This window comes from Astatotilapia calliptera, chromosome 7, assembly GCF_900246225.1.
Source record: "Astatotilapia calliptera chromosome 7, fAstCal1.2, whole genome shotgun sequence".
Taxonomy (NCBI): Eukaryota; Metazoa; Chordata; class Actinopteri; order Cichliformes; family Cichlidae; genus Astatotilapia; species Astatotilapia calliptera.
Window position 1 is genome coordinate 14801172 of NC_039308.1, and position 17947 is coordinate 14819118.

The 17947-nt window shown below is 38.8% G+C and overlaps 1 protein-coding gene across 17 annotated transcripts in view; it reads left to right on the plus strand.

Annotated features, from left to right (window-relative positions):
* Positions 1–3544: 3544 nt before the first annotated feature.
* fnbp1b (formin binding protein 1b) overlaps positions 3545–17947 on the plus strand; it is a 38606-nt gene continuing 24203 nt past the window's right edge. For 3 of the 17 annotated variants that reach the window (XM_026173319.1, XM_026173320.1, XM_026173326.1), the window contains exons 1-6: positions 3555–4206; positions 5746–5861; positions 9591–9647; positions 9987–10134; positions 16104–16166; positions 17380–17484. In XM_026173319.1, the coding sequence (XP_026029104.1) occupies positions 4156–4206; positions 5746–5861; positions 9591–9647; positions 9987–10134; positions 16104–16166; positions 17380–17484 (540 nt within the window). In that variant the 5' untranslated portion in view covers positions 3555–4155. Of the gene's footprint in view, positions 4207–5745; positions 5862–9590; positions 9648–9986; positions 10135–16103; positions 16167–17379; positions 17485–17947 lie in introns of all 17 variants that reach the window. The other 14 variants (XM_026173312.1, XM_026173313.1, XM_026173314.1 and 11 more) reach the window with 11 other exon arrangements.

Sequence of the window (17947 nt, forward strand, 5' to 3'; positions counted from 1 at the left end):
ATCCATGGACTTTTGCACTGCTCCCTCTCTAGGTGAGCATCTGTCTCCTCAACCTCTCCGGGTTACCCTCTGTGCTCGTGTGACCTCATCACTTTCTGTTCTTTCTTTTCATTCAAAGCCTTTCAGTGGGTGGTTAGACTCCTTATGTTTAAAGTTGAAATCCGATTAAAGGCTTAATTGGAATTTTGCAATTGCATAAATAAAAAAAATAAAAAGCGATGCATCAAAATAATTTCAGTAAAACATTTCCCAGTGGGGACTTATTGTTATTTTTAATTTATTTTTCATTTACTGTAGAATTGATTACGTTGCAGAGAGAAATAAATGAAGCACATTATACAAACTCTTTACTAACAAAACAAAGCCAAACATAATTCATACTTTCATTTTTTAAAGTTATTAGTCTGTAATTCCTTTTCATGTTCTTTCCTCTGAGTTGACAAGTGAAATAGCCCCCCCTCGCCCCTTTTTCTTTATTCTTGTGCTTTAATGGCATATTGATTTTTACTGTGATCAGCAGAGCAGCAAACTGACCTCTTCAGGGTTGGTATGAGTCCAGTAATATAAGAAGTGTGCCCAGAAGTTTGCTGATGTAACACAGGGCCTGTTTCAGGTGCTTTTTCCATGATCTCATTATCCTGGCTGTACAAAAGGAGAGATAACTATGCTAAACGGTTTCCTTTTGGTGCTCCCTGCATTCCTTCATGAAGTGAAAAGTCTAGGGCTGTCCTAAATACTCACATTTCGCTTAGCAGCTTTGGTAGAAATCAAAAGCAAATATCTCAATCTTTAACAAAACCTGGGGAGCAGGGTGCTAAAGATGATTGATCTGATGCCTTGTTCTTTAAACATAATTTTTATTTTAGGCTAATTATTTTAATTGTTGATTCTAAGCTTACTAAATATCTGAATGTAAGCGTGCTGATACTCTCTACTGTCTGCTGCTGAAGAAAGGAGAACAGACAGTAGGCCAGAAAATAATTTTTCTGCTTCAATACTATTTGTATATGACTTTACTGCATTTCTTTTGACAGTTAAAGAAATATATACTGCTTAAAAGGTGCATTTGTTATTCAAAATCATTCAGTGGTTAGGAACTGATTATTAGGATAAGACTATTTTATTGTTTCCCATAGGATAGATAATAAAATCTTCATAGATTAGGCCACTGTTACATCCAAAAACGCGTAACATCAAAGATAACAAAAAACCCTGAATGGATTACTCCAAATCCCTTCAAATAGCTCTTATTGCTAATGTTGTTACGATAAGAAAAGAAGCCCCTTCTTTCAGTTGAAGGAAGAAGTGTAAGGTATACATCATGGAAGCAATGAAATGACCTGGAAATTTTTATTTTAAAGCTACTGAGACCCAGATTGGGTCAAAAGATTAGTTTTGACTTTAAATACCACTAAATTCATAGCAATTGTGAAATTTAGCCTGAGGTCTTCGTGAGGTTTGATTTAATTACACTGGTTTTCAAAAGCTCTGCTATTATCAGAGAGGTTGGAGTGATATTTTAAGGGCCTGAATGTTGGTGTTTGAATTTTTTTTTTTTTAATACTAGTCACTGTTCATATATAACTTGTGCCCTTTTTTTCATTAGATTTTGCATAGAGGGAGAAGTTCCAACCACATAATATCATATATTGTTTACAAAGTGAAATATTTCTGTGAATTTAATCCAACAGGAATTTGTAACCATTCCAGTGAAACTGGCTCATCTTTGCCTCAGATGAGTTGATGTGTTGAGAAAGCCTGTCTTTAAATGGGGAGCAAGGCAATGGCCTGGGCCTTTATTATTTGTGGGATTGCAAAAGTTGTTGTTCAATAGTATGTATTAGTTCAGATTAAGTGGCAGTCTGATACCTGCACTGCAATCTTCCTAAAACGCTCAAGAATAACTAGAGTTTATGAGGCTGACCCTTATACAGATATGCATTAGTTTTCTTACAGCCCATGGACCACCTACGTAAATTTAGTAACTGCTAATGTTCCCTTTGTTCTCAGTTTGAATCTGTTTTCCATTTCCTGAATAATAAAAAACATTTAGTCACACAGTTATATTTATTTTCTTTTACATACGACCACACTAGTACATGTGGCTCACTGACTGGGACGGTATCCTGAAAAAATAAGTGCAGTGGACCTGGGTCATCTCCTGAAGGGATTCCAGCATATTGGCTTTGATAGCAATAAAGTCAGGTGTCCGAGGCAGCAGATGAAAGGATGGTTGTCATAAGGTATTAGTACAAGGGGCAGTAGGAGGATTAATGGAATGGATTGTTTCAAATTTAATGTCTGTTAGAGGTTTTGTTTGTATTCAAACCACTTTTGTTATCATATTCCGTATTTCTACTTGAATTTTTCTCGTGTTTTTTAGGGCTACGACTAATTACACTTGATTGAATTTTGGCAGTCATTCATTTAGTGTGTTCCGTGTCAAAAACTAGTTACGTTTTCACAATTCTGCAGAGCAAATGTATGTATTATATTGGCTAATATTGGCTTAGTTGACTGGTGTCGGTCTTTTGGCAAGTAGCATGACATTTAATCAGAGATGGTGAGCAATTTGAATCTGTTGGGTCACATCTATTTTGTGATTCCTAAATCAGACATGTGGAGACCTTGCCCAAAAAGAGCCAGCACCAAGATACATAAGTCAGTCATGTGGAGGTTCAGCTTCAGCTGTGCAGTGACAGGCCTGTTTCTTGTTATTGTAATAAACAGTGTTGTGAAAAAGTCTTTGCTCCATACTGGTTTACTATTATTTTTGTATATATTATGTTTGTCACAATTAAATGTTTTAGATCATCAAACAAATTAAATAAGATAACACAAATGTAAACAAAAGGTCTAATGTCACACTTTTTCACACAGGGCTATATAGGTTTGGATGTTTCTCTCCCTTAATAATAAACACATTCATAATGTAGCATAAGTGTATGCTTTAAAAACTTTTTTGTGGCTTACTAGTTCTTTAAATTGAATCAGCGTCTTCAATGGTCTCATGGGATTAGCATCTCTGCTCATCACGTTGACATTGTGGTTTGAGCCATCATCTTGTGAATGCACATGCATAGTGGAAGTTTTAAAGTTTTTAATTGAGCAGTTCTATATATGCATGTTTTATGTTCCTCTATCCATTGAAATGAAAGTTATGCCTGAGTCTACATTCATATAAATAGAGCCTTCAAAATACCTGAACTTTTTATTTGATGCCTGTCAAGTAGAGGTACTTACTTTGAAATATGTGGGGTCAAAACCTCCCAGCAGAAAGGTTTAAGTCTGCCCCACCTGAAACGTTTGGGAAGTCAGTAACTCCAGTTTATCAATAAAACCAGCTTGAGATGCTCCTGTTGTTGAGATCATGGCATTACAATACAGGATTGAAAATGTGGTGTGACCTAATGATAAAGTATGAGTATATGCTTGTGTCTTACTTTCACATAATGCATTTCTTTCTTTGATCGCACTCTCTTCTAATTCATAATTTATTAATACACTTTTTCTCTTGTAGCCTGCAAATTGCTTGGTTGATGGCTTTTCCATTTTACTTCAGGAAGTGTCTCTTGATTCGTGATCTCAGAATGACTCATCATTATCATGGATCCATTTTTTTATTTATTTTTTTATTTTTTTAAATTAGATAAATGGTAAAGTGAACAAGGTGACAATGTTTACAAGACCCCAGCAATGTGGGCTAGTCCCTCTTGTAATTTTAATCCCCTCGCATATAATCCCGCCTCTTCTGCCATTTCCATTCTTTTCATGACCCCTCCCTCTTTTTTTCCGCTCTCTCTCACTGTCCTCTCTCATCCCACTTATTCCACCTTACGGCTGATGGAGCATTAAGCCTGAATGCTGTGGGCAGCCATAGCTTCAGATTCAGAGCGTGCACTTGAGTGAGCCACTGCTGCGCGAGTTCCTCCCCTGGTCTTTCACATTCTTGCTGTTTCTGGATAATCAGAACTGGCCAGTTTCTGTTGTTATTGTGTAGAAGTGGGGGTTCATTGTTCCCCATAACGTTACCCCTTTAACTGTGGATATCTAGAGCATGGTCTTGTGGATGCCCTCTCCAAATTAACCACAGCTTTTTGGTGCTCTAATTTGGAGGACATCGGATGGACATTTTCTGGATTTGGATATTTTTGAATGATTCCACGACGAGACACAGTGGATAAGATGGTGCCCCTACAAAAAAGGGTAATCTGAGTTATGTGTGCAGAGGAGGAGAGGAGGGTTTTGTGTGCATGATGTGGGTGCAGCTATGCGTGCTTATTGTTTTCTGTTTTGTGCCCTGAATGCTGGATGTCTGTAATAATTTTCATCATGAAGTAAATATTGTTAATTGCTTTAATTGGAACATGGCGTCTCAGAGTGAGCATGTGCTTGGGTGATAACAACAAGCAGTGGATGGGTGTCTGAAAGTTTAGACTTTAGGATTGATGAGGCAGAGTTTAATTTCAGTAAAAATGTGTAAATCTGTTGATTTCATCTTCTGCTGAGTGGCTCGTTGATGAGGAGTGATTGCTCATTGAAACTGACTAACAATGCAGAGTGCACCGCTACCCCTCACCCTCATCCTTCTCACTCCATTGTTTTTGCTTGAGTAGCAGTTAATTGTGTGAAGGCTTGTTCAAAGGTGTGCAAGAAATTTTGATCACCCTCTAGACAACATTTTGTGGCTTCAGTAAAGCTAGAAATATATTTTCCTGAAGTGTTTGAATATTTTGCACTTCTAACAAATAAGCCAGTTTAACACACCTTCTCATAGGCTACACTAAGCCTCTTAAACTTTTCATCACCACAACCACTTCCTGTGTCTAGGGTAAGAAAGCGCACTTTGTGGAGGATGTTCTAAAGTGCCCTGCATGGTTTGCGTTGAGAATTAGAAAGAACTTTTTGCACTGTGCTTAAGAGCAATTATCTGCACTCAGGAAGACTACCGACATGTTAGAAGAGAGGATGGGAGATTGTTGGAGCCGCACTAAGGTTGTCCGTGTCTTCTTTGTTGTTCACCTTTGGAATTATTTTGTAATTCTCTTGGAATTAAGCATACGATTGTTAGTGAAACTTTGCACGTATGTAAATCGATATTCCAGATGAAGGCTTTTCTTTTTTGAAGTGATGAATTTCAAGACGTGACCTCAGCCAACTAAAGGCTCATTTTTTCCTCACAAGTCATGAACGAATCATGAAGAATGAGTTCAGTCTGAACAGCTGTGTTTGGTTATCAGTAGTGAGGATTGCTGCTGCTGCTGCTTGTTTTTACTATGAGCTCTACTTTTTCTCTGTGACAGACCACAATTTGAAATTAAATTAAGAGTAGCAAGGGGAAACTTGCTGGAAAATGACTCGGTGTCAGGAGGAAAGTTGCAGGCTTATTCCAGGAAACACGTCCTTTGAAGAGTTTAAATCACAATTTAGGTTGTTTGAGATCAATTACTGAGAACAAACCAATGCGTGGCCTGTGGGAAGCCAGATGAGCAGTAGTCTACAAACAGAAGTTAAATTTTAATAAACTTAATGATTAGTATGAGCAGTGCTCAACTGCAAAGGTAAAAATGCAAGTGGGCCAGAGTAAGTGAGCAAAAGATCGACAGTAGGTCCCTTGCAGTGCCGTCATTGAACTGATTGAATCGTTTGTAATGCTTAACTTTCTTATTACAATGTAAATGGCATTACAGAGTGCTTTATTTTCCTTCTTGAATGATGTAATCACCATCTTCTTCTTTTCTGCAGGATCAGTTTGACAACTTGGAAAAGCATACACAGTGGGGGATCGAGTTTGTGGAAAAGTACACCAAATTTGTCAAGGAGAGATCAGAAATTGAAACCAACTATGCAAAACAGATTAGGTGAGTATTTAAGTTTACTCAGAATCACATTGTGGGTTGCAGAAGCAGTTGTAATAATGGTGAATGTTTTCCTCTTGATGACATAGATAAAAAAGACACACACAGAAACAGACACTACAGCAGGATTTGACCTACCGAAGTGCCCTTGAGACTGAATCTTAAACACCACATTTTGAAGCTGACCTTGACCTCTGGCTTCCCATAGGAAGAGGAGACTAAATGAACAATCCCCATGTGGGAAACCGTGCATTGGAATACAAGTTATCAAGAAATTCTCTTATTTTCACAGCAGTGTTGTTGTTTGCCTGCAAGGAAGCAGAATTACCTTATGTAACTGCAGAACCAAACATGCAAGCGGAAGAGGTTGTCTATTCCCCTCCATCCTTTTTGTCTGTGAAGAGTCTGTCTGCTGCTTTGCACTCTCTCCTGCGTGCTGTCTGATTGTGTTGCTAGCTTCAGTTTCAGGCAAGAGGAAGTCAGGTTGTGGGGGAAGGGGGTGAAGCTTGTGTTTCCATAGAGATTACTAGGTATCAGCATTATCAACCCCAGGTCTGACCCAGATTTTTTCCCCCCTCCAATCACAAGTGTTGGTCCCGCCCCCTCCACTGTGTTTTGCTGCAGTCACTTATTTTTTTCAGGGGAAGTAGTGGGAGTGTATTCGGTCCTGCATTGACAGGATGCGCTTCACAAGACCTCTTGCATCCATGCACAGTGGGAGATACCCCCCAAATCCACAATCCTCCTATTTAAAGAGGCCAGGCAATATGGCTAATGCTTTAAGTATTGACCCCCAACCCCCAGTTTCACAGAATCTAGCCACTACCATTCCAGTATTCACAATGAAGGCCTCTGTAACACGCCCTGTGATCCTGTATGCAGACCTTGCCATGCCTGTTTCTTGATAATTAAGTCAGCTTGAGATAATAGGACTATCTGTCTGTGTTTATATGCATGCATTACCTACATATCTCTGTATTCACTAACTTTTCAGACCTAAATACGGACACATGCAAACAGAGGTGTTTCTTTAATTGGTGCATATAGTTTTCCTAACTATTAATTTTGTTCTGTTCTTTTCTTTCTGCAAATCTGCTAAGTAATAATGTTGAACTTTAAGTATTTAAGGTCCTCTTTTATTGTCTGGATCATTTTAATGGCATGTAAAATACATTGCCTCAGTTAAATAAAATTAGTTAAATTAAAGCACCGCATTAGTAAAATAAGGTGGACCTAAGGTGGGCTTGTATGTAAACAAATATAGATATCCAATAATTCTGTTAGTTACTAGCATCTGTCACTGTGTGTTCCGCTCATCTAGCTATAGTAGGTTTATTGACCTGGAGGCTCTCCAGATGGTCCGAATGTTTTCAGGGCTTACTGTTATCTAGCATACACATATACACACAGATATATGTGCATATCGACATGCTTGACAGAAAAGCTAAAATGAGATAGTTAGGACATTAAGACAGAGGTTTTGCGACTCATTGAGTTTTCTATTGTTTTCAACACACTGGTTCTTTGTTGTGGTGCTACTTGGCCATACCTCAGGACTAATTACCCTCTGTAATCAACTTGATTTGTGACATCAGGTATAATCTATTGGGCACACTCATGCTAAAAAAAATGCAGAGCTCTTAAATCTAATAAACTAATGGAACTAATCCTTTGATCTAGTCCTCCTTTCTCTCAGCTGTGTTGCTGGGCAGATTTTTCAGGCTCAGAGGTAACGTCTTTCATCACAGTAGACAACTTGATAAGTCACAACAGGAAATGCACAGGTGTATTTAAAGACATTGCTTAACCTTGTGCAAGTTTATAGTTATGGTTTAACTTGCTGGGTTGCATATGAATCAGTTTTTTAATTTAAAAAAAAAAAATTCAAATAATTCTTTGTTCACCCAGATGTTATATCTGGGTGAACAAAGACTCACATTTTATATTCCTCTAGGCCAAAGGATTAAGAGAGAAAATGTTTGTCAGATCAATAAGCCTGCAGAAATGGGCCAATTATGGGGGAGGAATCATCAATAAGTGAGGCCACAGTTTTAACACAGTTGCAACAAATGCTTCGTGAAACATATGAAACACTTTGCTTTTCTAAAGAACTGAATGCCATGTATGACTATAAATCTACTTTACACCATTTCATCACCATACCAACCACACTGCACCAATCCATGAATAATCCTCTTTCCCTGAATTGGTGTAAACATGCACAATGCTTCAGTGTAGTCATTGCAGGGGCAGTGCATTAATGCCCCACCCTCCTCTCCCCTAGAGTCCAGTCTTGAGTAATCCAAATCAAAGTGGGAATAAAATCTTGCTGAAAACACACTGGTAGAGGGAGAAAATGTTATCAACTGCTTCAGAGATTTTGCCTCAGTAACGGTACAGAAAAATATGGAGACATATCCTCTTAAGTTGCCCCAAACCCCATTTAACCATCCTCATTTAAAGCTAGTTGTTACCCTAGTTTCAACACATTTGCTAAATATGTTGCTGAGTTGAGTGGGACACATACAGTCTGACACGTGGCTTCTGGCTGTGAGTGAATGAATGAGTGAGTGGGAGCTAGGGCTATAATTAGAGGTTGGGTGAAAAGGAGAGAGAGATAGGCACATAGATCTGCCTAGCAACAGTGCAAACACCACTGGAAAGTCGTGTGGGGGATGTGGGTATGAGGGAGCTGGATGGAGTTCATGCAGACCCACATTATATCTTTCTTAATACATTTATTATTTATTTCGGCATGAATTAAGCAAGCTCTTGTGCAAGCTGAGGCATTTAGGTCCCATCACTGAACAAACTGCTGGAATCCCAGATCAAACACAGTCACCAATGACTGTAATCAGCTCTTTGCATCAGTTTACATTGACATGGTGTAATAATTTGGACAATAATGCCACCAAAGGTTCATGACATTAGACTGGAAAATTTCACTTTCTCCTTTTCATGTCTTTTCTCTGTATGAGTTAACAAATTTGTGGCTTTTTCATTTTGGTATGTCTTTTTTTTGTTAGTCCACAGCATGGATATGCATTTTTAATTTGACAACAGTTCCTCTAAATTAGACAAAGGATCCTAAAGTGCAAGCACACAGTGTGCTCAAATCTTTCAGAACATTGAGTATGTTATTATGATTTGGTGACAGAGTCCCAGTTGGCTGATAATGAGTCTGGCACAGTGTCTTTATGAAACGAGTGACATGATGTACTGTAGCCTGCAATGCATCACGTTGATGGGCTGCATGAAAGACAGTGATAAATGCTGCTGTAATGACATTAAAGGTTGTTATTTGTGTTCCACACACAAACACAACCATGCATCTATAGTTACAACCATGTTTTATTTCATCTTTACACATCCCTGTTCACTATATGTCTCATTTTCCCTCCCCCTCTCGGCCCTGCTCTAGTCACGTACTGCTAACATACAGCCAGAGTCAAAACAAGGGTAATGGCTGCTTTAGAACAGCTTTATTCTGGTGACTGGCTCTGCATGCATGCTCCTTAAGGGCAATGATTTATGACATGAAGAGAGAGACCATAGCAGCAGGAGCAGAAAGCACTCTGCTGGATTGAATGGTGTACTTGAATGATCCTTTGGCAGGTCCATAAGGGCAGTGTCAGGGAAATATAATGGCAGGGGTGCACTACTGGTCTGAAGATAGGGCTCTTTGTAAGAGTTCCAGTAAGGAATATCTGACTGGAATCTTTTTCTTTACAGGAATCTATCAAAGAAATATCAGCCCAAGAAGAACTCCAAAGAAGAAGAAGAGAGCAAGTAAGTTAAATGATGCTGCATACGAGGTAAAAGGAATGCTGTGAAATTTTGAGGTGGAGAGAAGAGCCAGCAATTTTTTAATGAGTAGAAATCACTGGAAACATTTAATAGAAATATATAAAGTCATAAAGCATCATTTAAATGGGGATTTGTTATGTTTTTGCTGTAGTCTTGTATATAATTGGCAGATATGAGAGTGGTATCCTCTCATTATCTCTGTATTTAAAAACATTTAACTATTCCTTTACTTGTTCTCACAGAGGTCGTTTTCTTTCAAAAATGAGCCATGTTTTTGGTAGCCATGTCTTTCCTCTGACTTCATTTCCTGTGGCCCACTAGGTACACCTTCTGTCGAGCCTTCCTAACAACACTGAACGAGTTAAATGATTACGCAGGTCAACACGAAGTTATTTCTGAGAACCTGACATCTCTTATCATCACCGAACTTGCGCGCTACCTACAAGAACTCAAGACTGAGAGAAAATCGGTGAGAGCTTTTGATATCAGATCTTTGGTTATTTTCTTTTTCTCGGTATTTGATTTCTGTTTCTTCTATTCCTCTGTTCCTATGCCACAAAAAACAAACTTTGACTTCAGACAATAGGATATGTTTAAGGAAAACAGACACAATGGGCTTTTTAACAGTGCTTCCCCTTTGCATGTTCTGTTCTCCATGAACCGAGGTCATCCCAGAGTAAATATAGATACACCCAAAGGCTCACCAGAAGAGCAAAACGTGACTGAGTGAGTCCTTTTTATGGAACACAGTCTTCGTCTCTCTGTCATTACACACTTATTCCTTCTTTTAAACCAACTAAATATCGGTACACCACATGCTATTCTTAAACATTTAAATCACTTTTATCATTACCATTATAAAGTGATTAGAAAGAGTGGTGCACTTGCATTGTGTGATGCATAGAAATCAAAGAGTGGTGGAAGAGCAGAAAGCGAGAGAGAGGATGAGACCTAGCCACCTGGGAAAGTGTTCTGAAAATCTTTCATGAGCTCTTTTGTCTTGGAAGTCCTGCTGGGGGAACTGGAGTGGAAACCCAAAACCAGAGTGCTGCTCAAAGGCTCAGTGACCTTTTTTTAGATTGCGTTTTCATTCGCACAGGCACAGACATCAAGGCTCCTACATTTAGTCTAATGCAGGCCATTTACATTTAGTCTATGGACCACATCATTAGTGATCATAATGAATTTTAAGCTAAGTTTTAGATGGAGATGCTACAGAAAAAAACGGGAATTTCCCATATTTGCAAAGAGAAATCACACACCCCCAATTCATTTTTTACTTTGGTTTAGCCTGCTTCATACAGCAAAGATCACATACAGACTTCAGATTTGTCTCTTGTTGTAAAGGTTGATTAGAGAGACTCCTGCTGCTCGCAGGCTGCAGAATGTCACTTTGACCCCACTGTTCCTTCTCATTTCTCTGCACAGTTCCTCTTTTTCTACTCTATTTAATTCTTAAATATATCTGTTTGTCCCTTTTTGACCCTTTCTCATCCTTTTTACCCATTCTTTTCTTTAGTCATGTGTCTTGACTAAAGAAGCCTAAAGCAGTATATCTTCAGTTAGCTAGTACTGGGGGTTCCCCTTCATAGCATAGCCATAAAACTTGTTTTATGGCTATGCTATATCCCCTGTCCAGATCAGATAGCTTGTTCTGTACAGAGGATCATTTCATCTAAATTCATTGGGTTTCTCATGTTTTGTACAGTGTCCTTGTGGAGTAAATTTAACCTGTTAAGCTTTCAGTCATTTAAATGATTTTGCATTGAGATTCAAAAGCACATTCATACAACTCCTGAGTACTGGGGTGTGACTTTGGCTTATTTTAAGTGTTGAAAAGCCTGCTATAGAAAAACATAGCACTACCAGAGAAAGTGATATATTGGGTGTTGTTTGTAAAGCCCCCAGCTTCCTATCATCCACTTTTCCCCCCTTATTTCTAAGCACTACTCAGTGTCCCCTCTGCAGCATTTTGTTTGTGTTAGACAAAGCCGTGTAGGCAGACCCAGACAGTGGGATTAGAGGCTGAAGCTGGCCCCTCCAGGGTTTATAGGAAGCTTATTGCGCAGGTAAAAGCCACATTACAAACCCGGAAATGAAAAAAAAAAACCTCATTAAGTTCTCATATGGACTTGTTTTGTAACTTTCTACACTTCCCCTTTGCTGTCTTCTTGAGTGAATCGCTTGCTAAACTCAGCTCGGGGTGGCATAAGAGGTGGCCAGCAGTGTTCTCCTAAAAGGTTTAACATAGCAAATCTAGGTGTTTTTACAAAGGTAGAATCACATTTTATATGCTGGACTAAAGCTGTTGTAAGCACAGTAAGAAATATTTTAAATATTTCACAGTTGTGACAACATACTTTCTTGTTTTTGCATTGCTTAATGTCTTAAAGTGTAATATGAAATGTTGAAGAGGGGGCAGGGTTAATATGGGATGAAGGCTCTTTAAGTCTCACTGGACTGTTTGTGCTGAGGAATCATAATAAGGTGTTCAGTCAGCATACTGCTGTCCTTACTGGGTCTCTGACCACAAGGCTTAACTGGCCTCTCTAATGAAGACTGCCGAAGACCCTTAGACTGTGCAAGACTTCCTATAACTCATCATAGGTTCCCTTTTTTATATAAGTATGTGACATATTCAGCCAGGTAGAAAATTTAAAAAAAGAAAGACACTAGCTCATTTAGCTGCAAAGACCAGAAAAAAATGCATTGCATTTAGTGGAAAAGCAATAGATACTAGGTGCTTTTGTGCCAGAAAATATCATCCTTGTTGTTCTCGTTGAGGCAGGCAAGAAAGAGAAACCATGGTAAAAACAGTGCATCACTCTGGGCTGTCCTCAAATGCCTTCTTGTGTTGAGTGGAAAAGCAAATAGGAAGGTGAGAGGGAGAATTGATCGTTGGATCTTCCAGTAGTCTCTGCATGCATATATCAATCCAGAATGACTTCAGTATAAACAAACGCTGCAGTACCACTAGGTTTGAACTGTTGCCTAATGGATTCGACATGAGGAGAAACGTCCCAGTGGAGCTTTCATAGGGTTTAATCATCTCTGTCGTCTCTAGAAGTCCACACAACCTGTGGCTATTTCCAGTACCTAATGATTATATGCATGCTGACAGCTGTATGAGGCTGCAGGTTCACATTCCTATGACCCAAGTCAAGTCAATGAATGAGTAATATATCAGTTAACTGCTGCATATGCACAGATGTGCACGTGCACATCTTGACTCAAGTGAGCTTAAAGATGCACATGCTAAGCAGTAAAGAGGTTTTCTCTTTTACGTGTCAGAGAATACAGATTTTTACAGTGGATAAGGCAGCTTGTGAGTGCACATCACACTCAGCTCAGCCTGGAAAAGGATGCCAGTAAAAAGAGGCATGTAAGGATCATGGTTGTGAAAACCCAAATCTCTGTCCTTAGATGCCTCGTATCTTTGTCATGTGCTATGGTACCTGGATGGTATTAGAGAGTCTGTGTTGCAGCATGAGGAATTCCTTTATTTATGAAGGATGTGTCACAGTCATGAAAAAGCATGCCTACTTTCCATTATTAAGTGAATATTCAACTTTGATCTTTGATTTCATATTATTATTATCTAATCCCACTTTTATTAAACTTTAACCTCCTAAGACCCGAACTCTTTCATGTCATGCATTTTTAATTTCTCTTTGCTATTTGGGCTGATTGGGACCTGATGAATGTAAAAACCAAGAATTACCAGATTTTATTTTAATTTTTACCAGATTTTTGTTACTGAAAGAAATGAGATCCACATATGAGGACGTTTATTTTAAAATTTTATAGAACAGTGGCAGTATACTGTCCTCGTAAGTGAATATCAGGCCCTTGTAGAGCAAAATTTAGTATTTTGGTCTAGACAACCAAAAATGTGATGTTCACATATGTGGACTCCAGGTCCTAGGAGGTTAAATATGAATGCAGCAAAAGGATGAATTCTGGGTCAAGAATTTTTTAGGCCTTTTTCTCTCACTTGTTCTGGTAATGGAAATGGCTTGAGGTCACTGAACTGCTCTCAAATGTCACTGCAGTCACATGCTCTTATTGATTAGCATGAATGGAAAAAAGATGACATGCTCATTGAGTTCTGAATGGGCTACGAGGGATATTTGTATCACCAGGGTCTGTTAATTTAAACACTGAGAAACCAGTACGGCAGAGCATCTGCTCTGATCGCTGTATATGTGCCGTCCCAGGTGGCTGATGGCTCTTTTTATTGTGTTTGAAAGTAAAACTGCCTCATTTGTCCCTGTAGTCAGTAAATCTTCATCCTCCAGCAGATCTTGTAAACCTGATGGAGCTGTTTATCGCAGTTTGTTTATCTCCATAGATATTTGTTTTTTTTTAAAACTAGATGATGTGCAGATTTCTTTTTTATAAATGTGGTTATAGAGGTAAATATTTGGTTGAACGAATTCTCCATAGTAACAGTGATGTCATACGGTCTGTGAGCTTGTGTTGTGTGGAGAAGCTTCACATTCACTTATCAATTACCAAGAATTACTTTCAGAGTACATCATTGAAAAGTTGGTGTTATTAAACAGTCACCTGCAGGTCCTGGTTAGCAGATTTTTTTTTTTTTTTTTGGCTAGTTAAATGTTGCATTGTTGGGAGCTGACTTTAGCAGTTCCACAGTGTCCTGTTTTTTCTTTTTGTAACGCTCAAATACTTCCTCTGAAACACTGGAACACTTCCTTATTTTACTCAGCTTCCCTCGAAACTTTGGGAAATGGGAAGTGTGAATGCCTGAGGTACACCAGGTTGCATTCTCACTTACTACTCTCATGTCATTCAAGTAAGATGAACTTTTAAGCCTCCTGCATCATTTGTAATTTCACATCTCTTGCTTATTTAATCAGAATACCAACTTCCTTGTGCTTCCCAAGCACTGAAATACCAGCAGCGTACAAACAGCAGCTTTCTGTTCTTTACAATAGCCTGGGTCCGTTATTGAATAGCAGCATCGATATTCAACTCAGCTACTGGTCCCAGCTTCCGCAGTCTGCGTTACTATGGGATACCGCATTAATAGTCAGGTCCCTGTGCCATTTTCATTTTCATTTGATTCTTTTTGAAGTCCTGTGCAGATTAATCTTTCTGTCAGCAGTTAAAGAAGTATTTGCATGCTTTATAGCTAATCGCAATCTATTAAAAAAGAAAAAGTTTAGATTGTACCCGTGTGTTTGCAGTTCCAGGGGATTTGGCTGTGATCCACACAGAGAGCTGTAGAGGGATGTGCTCTGTCGTCGGGCCAAGTGCACGTTAGTAGGCTAAGCGAGGCCATGTACAAAAAGCACAGCGTATTTGCTGTACAAGTTTAGACTAGCAGCTGCCACCTAGTCCTCTCCAATATGCTACAGTTGACATTGCCAAAATCCTTCATTGTGTGTTTGCCTCTAAATAGTTTCTATCATTTAATTCATGCCTTGTTCTCTGTAAATTTCTATTTTATGTTGCTTCAGCTGCTATTATAGAACTTCATCAGTTAGCCTTTATCTGTTTCTTATTCTGCCCACTTTGCTCTGGCTGTTACTATCATGTTTATTAATACAGTTTTTTTTTGGGAAAGTACAAACTTTACCTGTTAATGGCTCTAAAACAGTTAGGGGAATACCAACATGATTACTGCTTAGTCAGACATCAGAGCTGTCACACAGAGAAAAGGGGGATCATCAGACTAATCATTAATATTGTTTGTAGGTCACAGTATTGCAGTGTTTGACCAACAGAATTTCCCTCATCCAACAGTAGATTCATGCTTTTAGTAGTTTCTTTCAACACGCTTTCTGATAAGCTGTTTATAACTTCTTGGTCTTATGGATATATTTTTTTTAACTATTTCTGGTAAGAAAAAAGTAGGATTTAGTAAGTTTTATCAAATAATATGCATTCTGTATTTGCATGACCCTCAACAGAGAGCAGAGAGGACTGCTTTTTAAAAACAGAAACCTTTGGTGCACAGCTCTGCTATGAGCATGGTGCTTTGTGAAGACAACTCTGTGTACAGTATCTTTGACTGGTTTTAATGATTTTACTGTTAACCTGTTTTTGTCACTGTTACACACTTTCTCTGGAGCTGTGTTGGTACCCCTGTGGTGAGCCTGTGGTTAATCTTTCATCAAACAGACTTTTAGCCTCCTGCTCAAGCTTGAATATATCTCTGAGCACTAAGCTCGTGGGTTCTATGGTCGTAATTTTTAGAGTATGTACAATACAGTGTCTATTTGAATTTGCACAGTTGACACTAATACTTCACTGTCACAGTGTAGGAACTATTCATAGTGGTTAATGATTACCTCATCTAATTTGTAAACCCTACTATATCAAAGACATGTTCATCTGATTTTAAATCCCTTGAGCTCATAAATAATATGAGAGAAATTAACAATTCTGTACTTTTTCTGTTTTCTCTTGCAGCACTTCCATGATGGGCGTAAGGCACAGCAGCACATTGAAAGCTCGTGGAAACAGCTGGAAGCGGTAAGTGAACCTATTTACGTGCAGTTCCACAGTTGTGCACTAGTTGCAACAAATACATACTGAGCTTGCATCATTTGCAACTATAACATTATGAAATTATAAATGACTAAAATAAACCATTTTTTCTGGATCGCTTGTCAGTTTCTCTTGGCTTGGGAGCCAGAGGCACTTCAGATTTTCGTGGCAGCCTAACCCAACCTAGAAATGAGTGTAATACAAGGTGAAAAAAACAAACAAACAAAAGCAATACTTCTTTGAACAAACAAATATCTGTTTCTTTATGAAGGATTTGCTCCAGGCATTTTAGATCATTCGAGTTATTTCCCAGGTGAAGAGTTGCTACCAGTCAGCAGTAATAAAGTAAAATATATAAAGCACATCATTATCAAAAACTGCCAGACATGAGGTGTTAGTGGGAAAAATGTAAATCAGCAGAGGTCCTTGTACAGAAAAACCTCCTGTTATGTCCTAAAATCTCAGTGTACATTTTCTTTTACATGCAGTGAGGGGGACAGAAGTCACACACTGTAAATAATAATAATGACATCAGATGAATTGATTGATACACACACTGCCTGAGGTGCACCTAGTACTGAAGACTGAAACACTGAAGTATAATGTAAATATCAGCTGCTGGCAAGATTTTAAGTACATTGTTTCTCGTGCTGAAAAAGTGCAGGTCCAGGATTTCTGTTTGTATTTGTAGTAAAGAAGCTCGAAGAGAAATTGCACAGAACACTACTTCTTATCTCTGGCTGGCCCCTTTGACGGGGGAGAGAAAGCGTGTGAGAGAGATGCCTTGTCCTTCTCAAACTTCTCTGTGCACTCAATGGATACCATTGTATGTGAGGCAGATAGGCATAGTTCAGAGTGCACACTAGCCCAACAAACACTGATTGTTCAGTTAGAGGGGTCGAAAGAGGGTTGGATGAATGCTTGTTTTTCTGTACACAAATGACCACTATGAACATTTGTTTAATCTGCAGACTGCAGACTTTAACAAACCCTGTTCCTGTGTCAGTTGACATAAACTGACCTCTGCTGCACACAACGCCAGGCCTTAAATGTATTTGACGTACACGTACACATTATGACGTCCATTACTGTGCTTATTTAAAAGTCAAGTAATATAGCGTTCTGCTATAGCTCGTGGCAGGAATTGACTGATGTAATGTGTGTGATCTCATTAAATCATTAAACCCTCTTATTTCAGAGTAAAAAACGGTTTGAGAGGGAGTGTAAAGAGGCAGAAAGAGCACAGCAGTACTTTGAGAAGATGGATGCTGACATTAACGTGACTAAGGCTGACGTGGAAAAGGTATGTGTTGTGTCACCTCATATCCAATGAGCTTGCCCTGTACCCTTCATGCTTAACACGACTGCCTGGGCTTCTCACCCTCCCACCTAGCAACCTTTTTGTCACGATTTTCTTTTCCACGTATTCCCCCTTTTATGCCCCGATCCTGAGTCCTCGTTCCAATGAGCCTAAAAGACAGCAAAGACTGACTGATGACGTTCTTGATGCCAGGAACTGTGCGAAGAAGCTGGCATTGTCCCAGCAGCACAGTGATCTGCTGCTAAACAAAGCTGATAGCAGCAACAAGTCTGGATTATCTATGTAGAACAGCCACCAAACATCTTTGTTTAGTATAAAAAGGTTTGGTTCTCTTATGTGTCTTTCGGTTTATACATGTAGGTTTGTTTTTACTTTTTGACTGTGAAAAACTAAATAAGTAGTGTGCTGTTTTAGAGATTATATGTCCTGTTCAATAAATCATCAC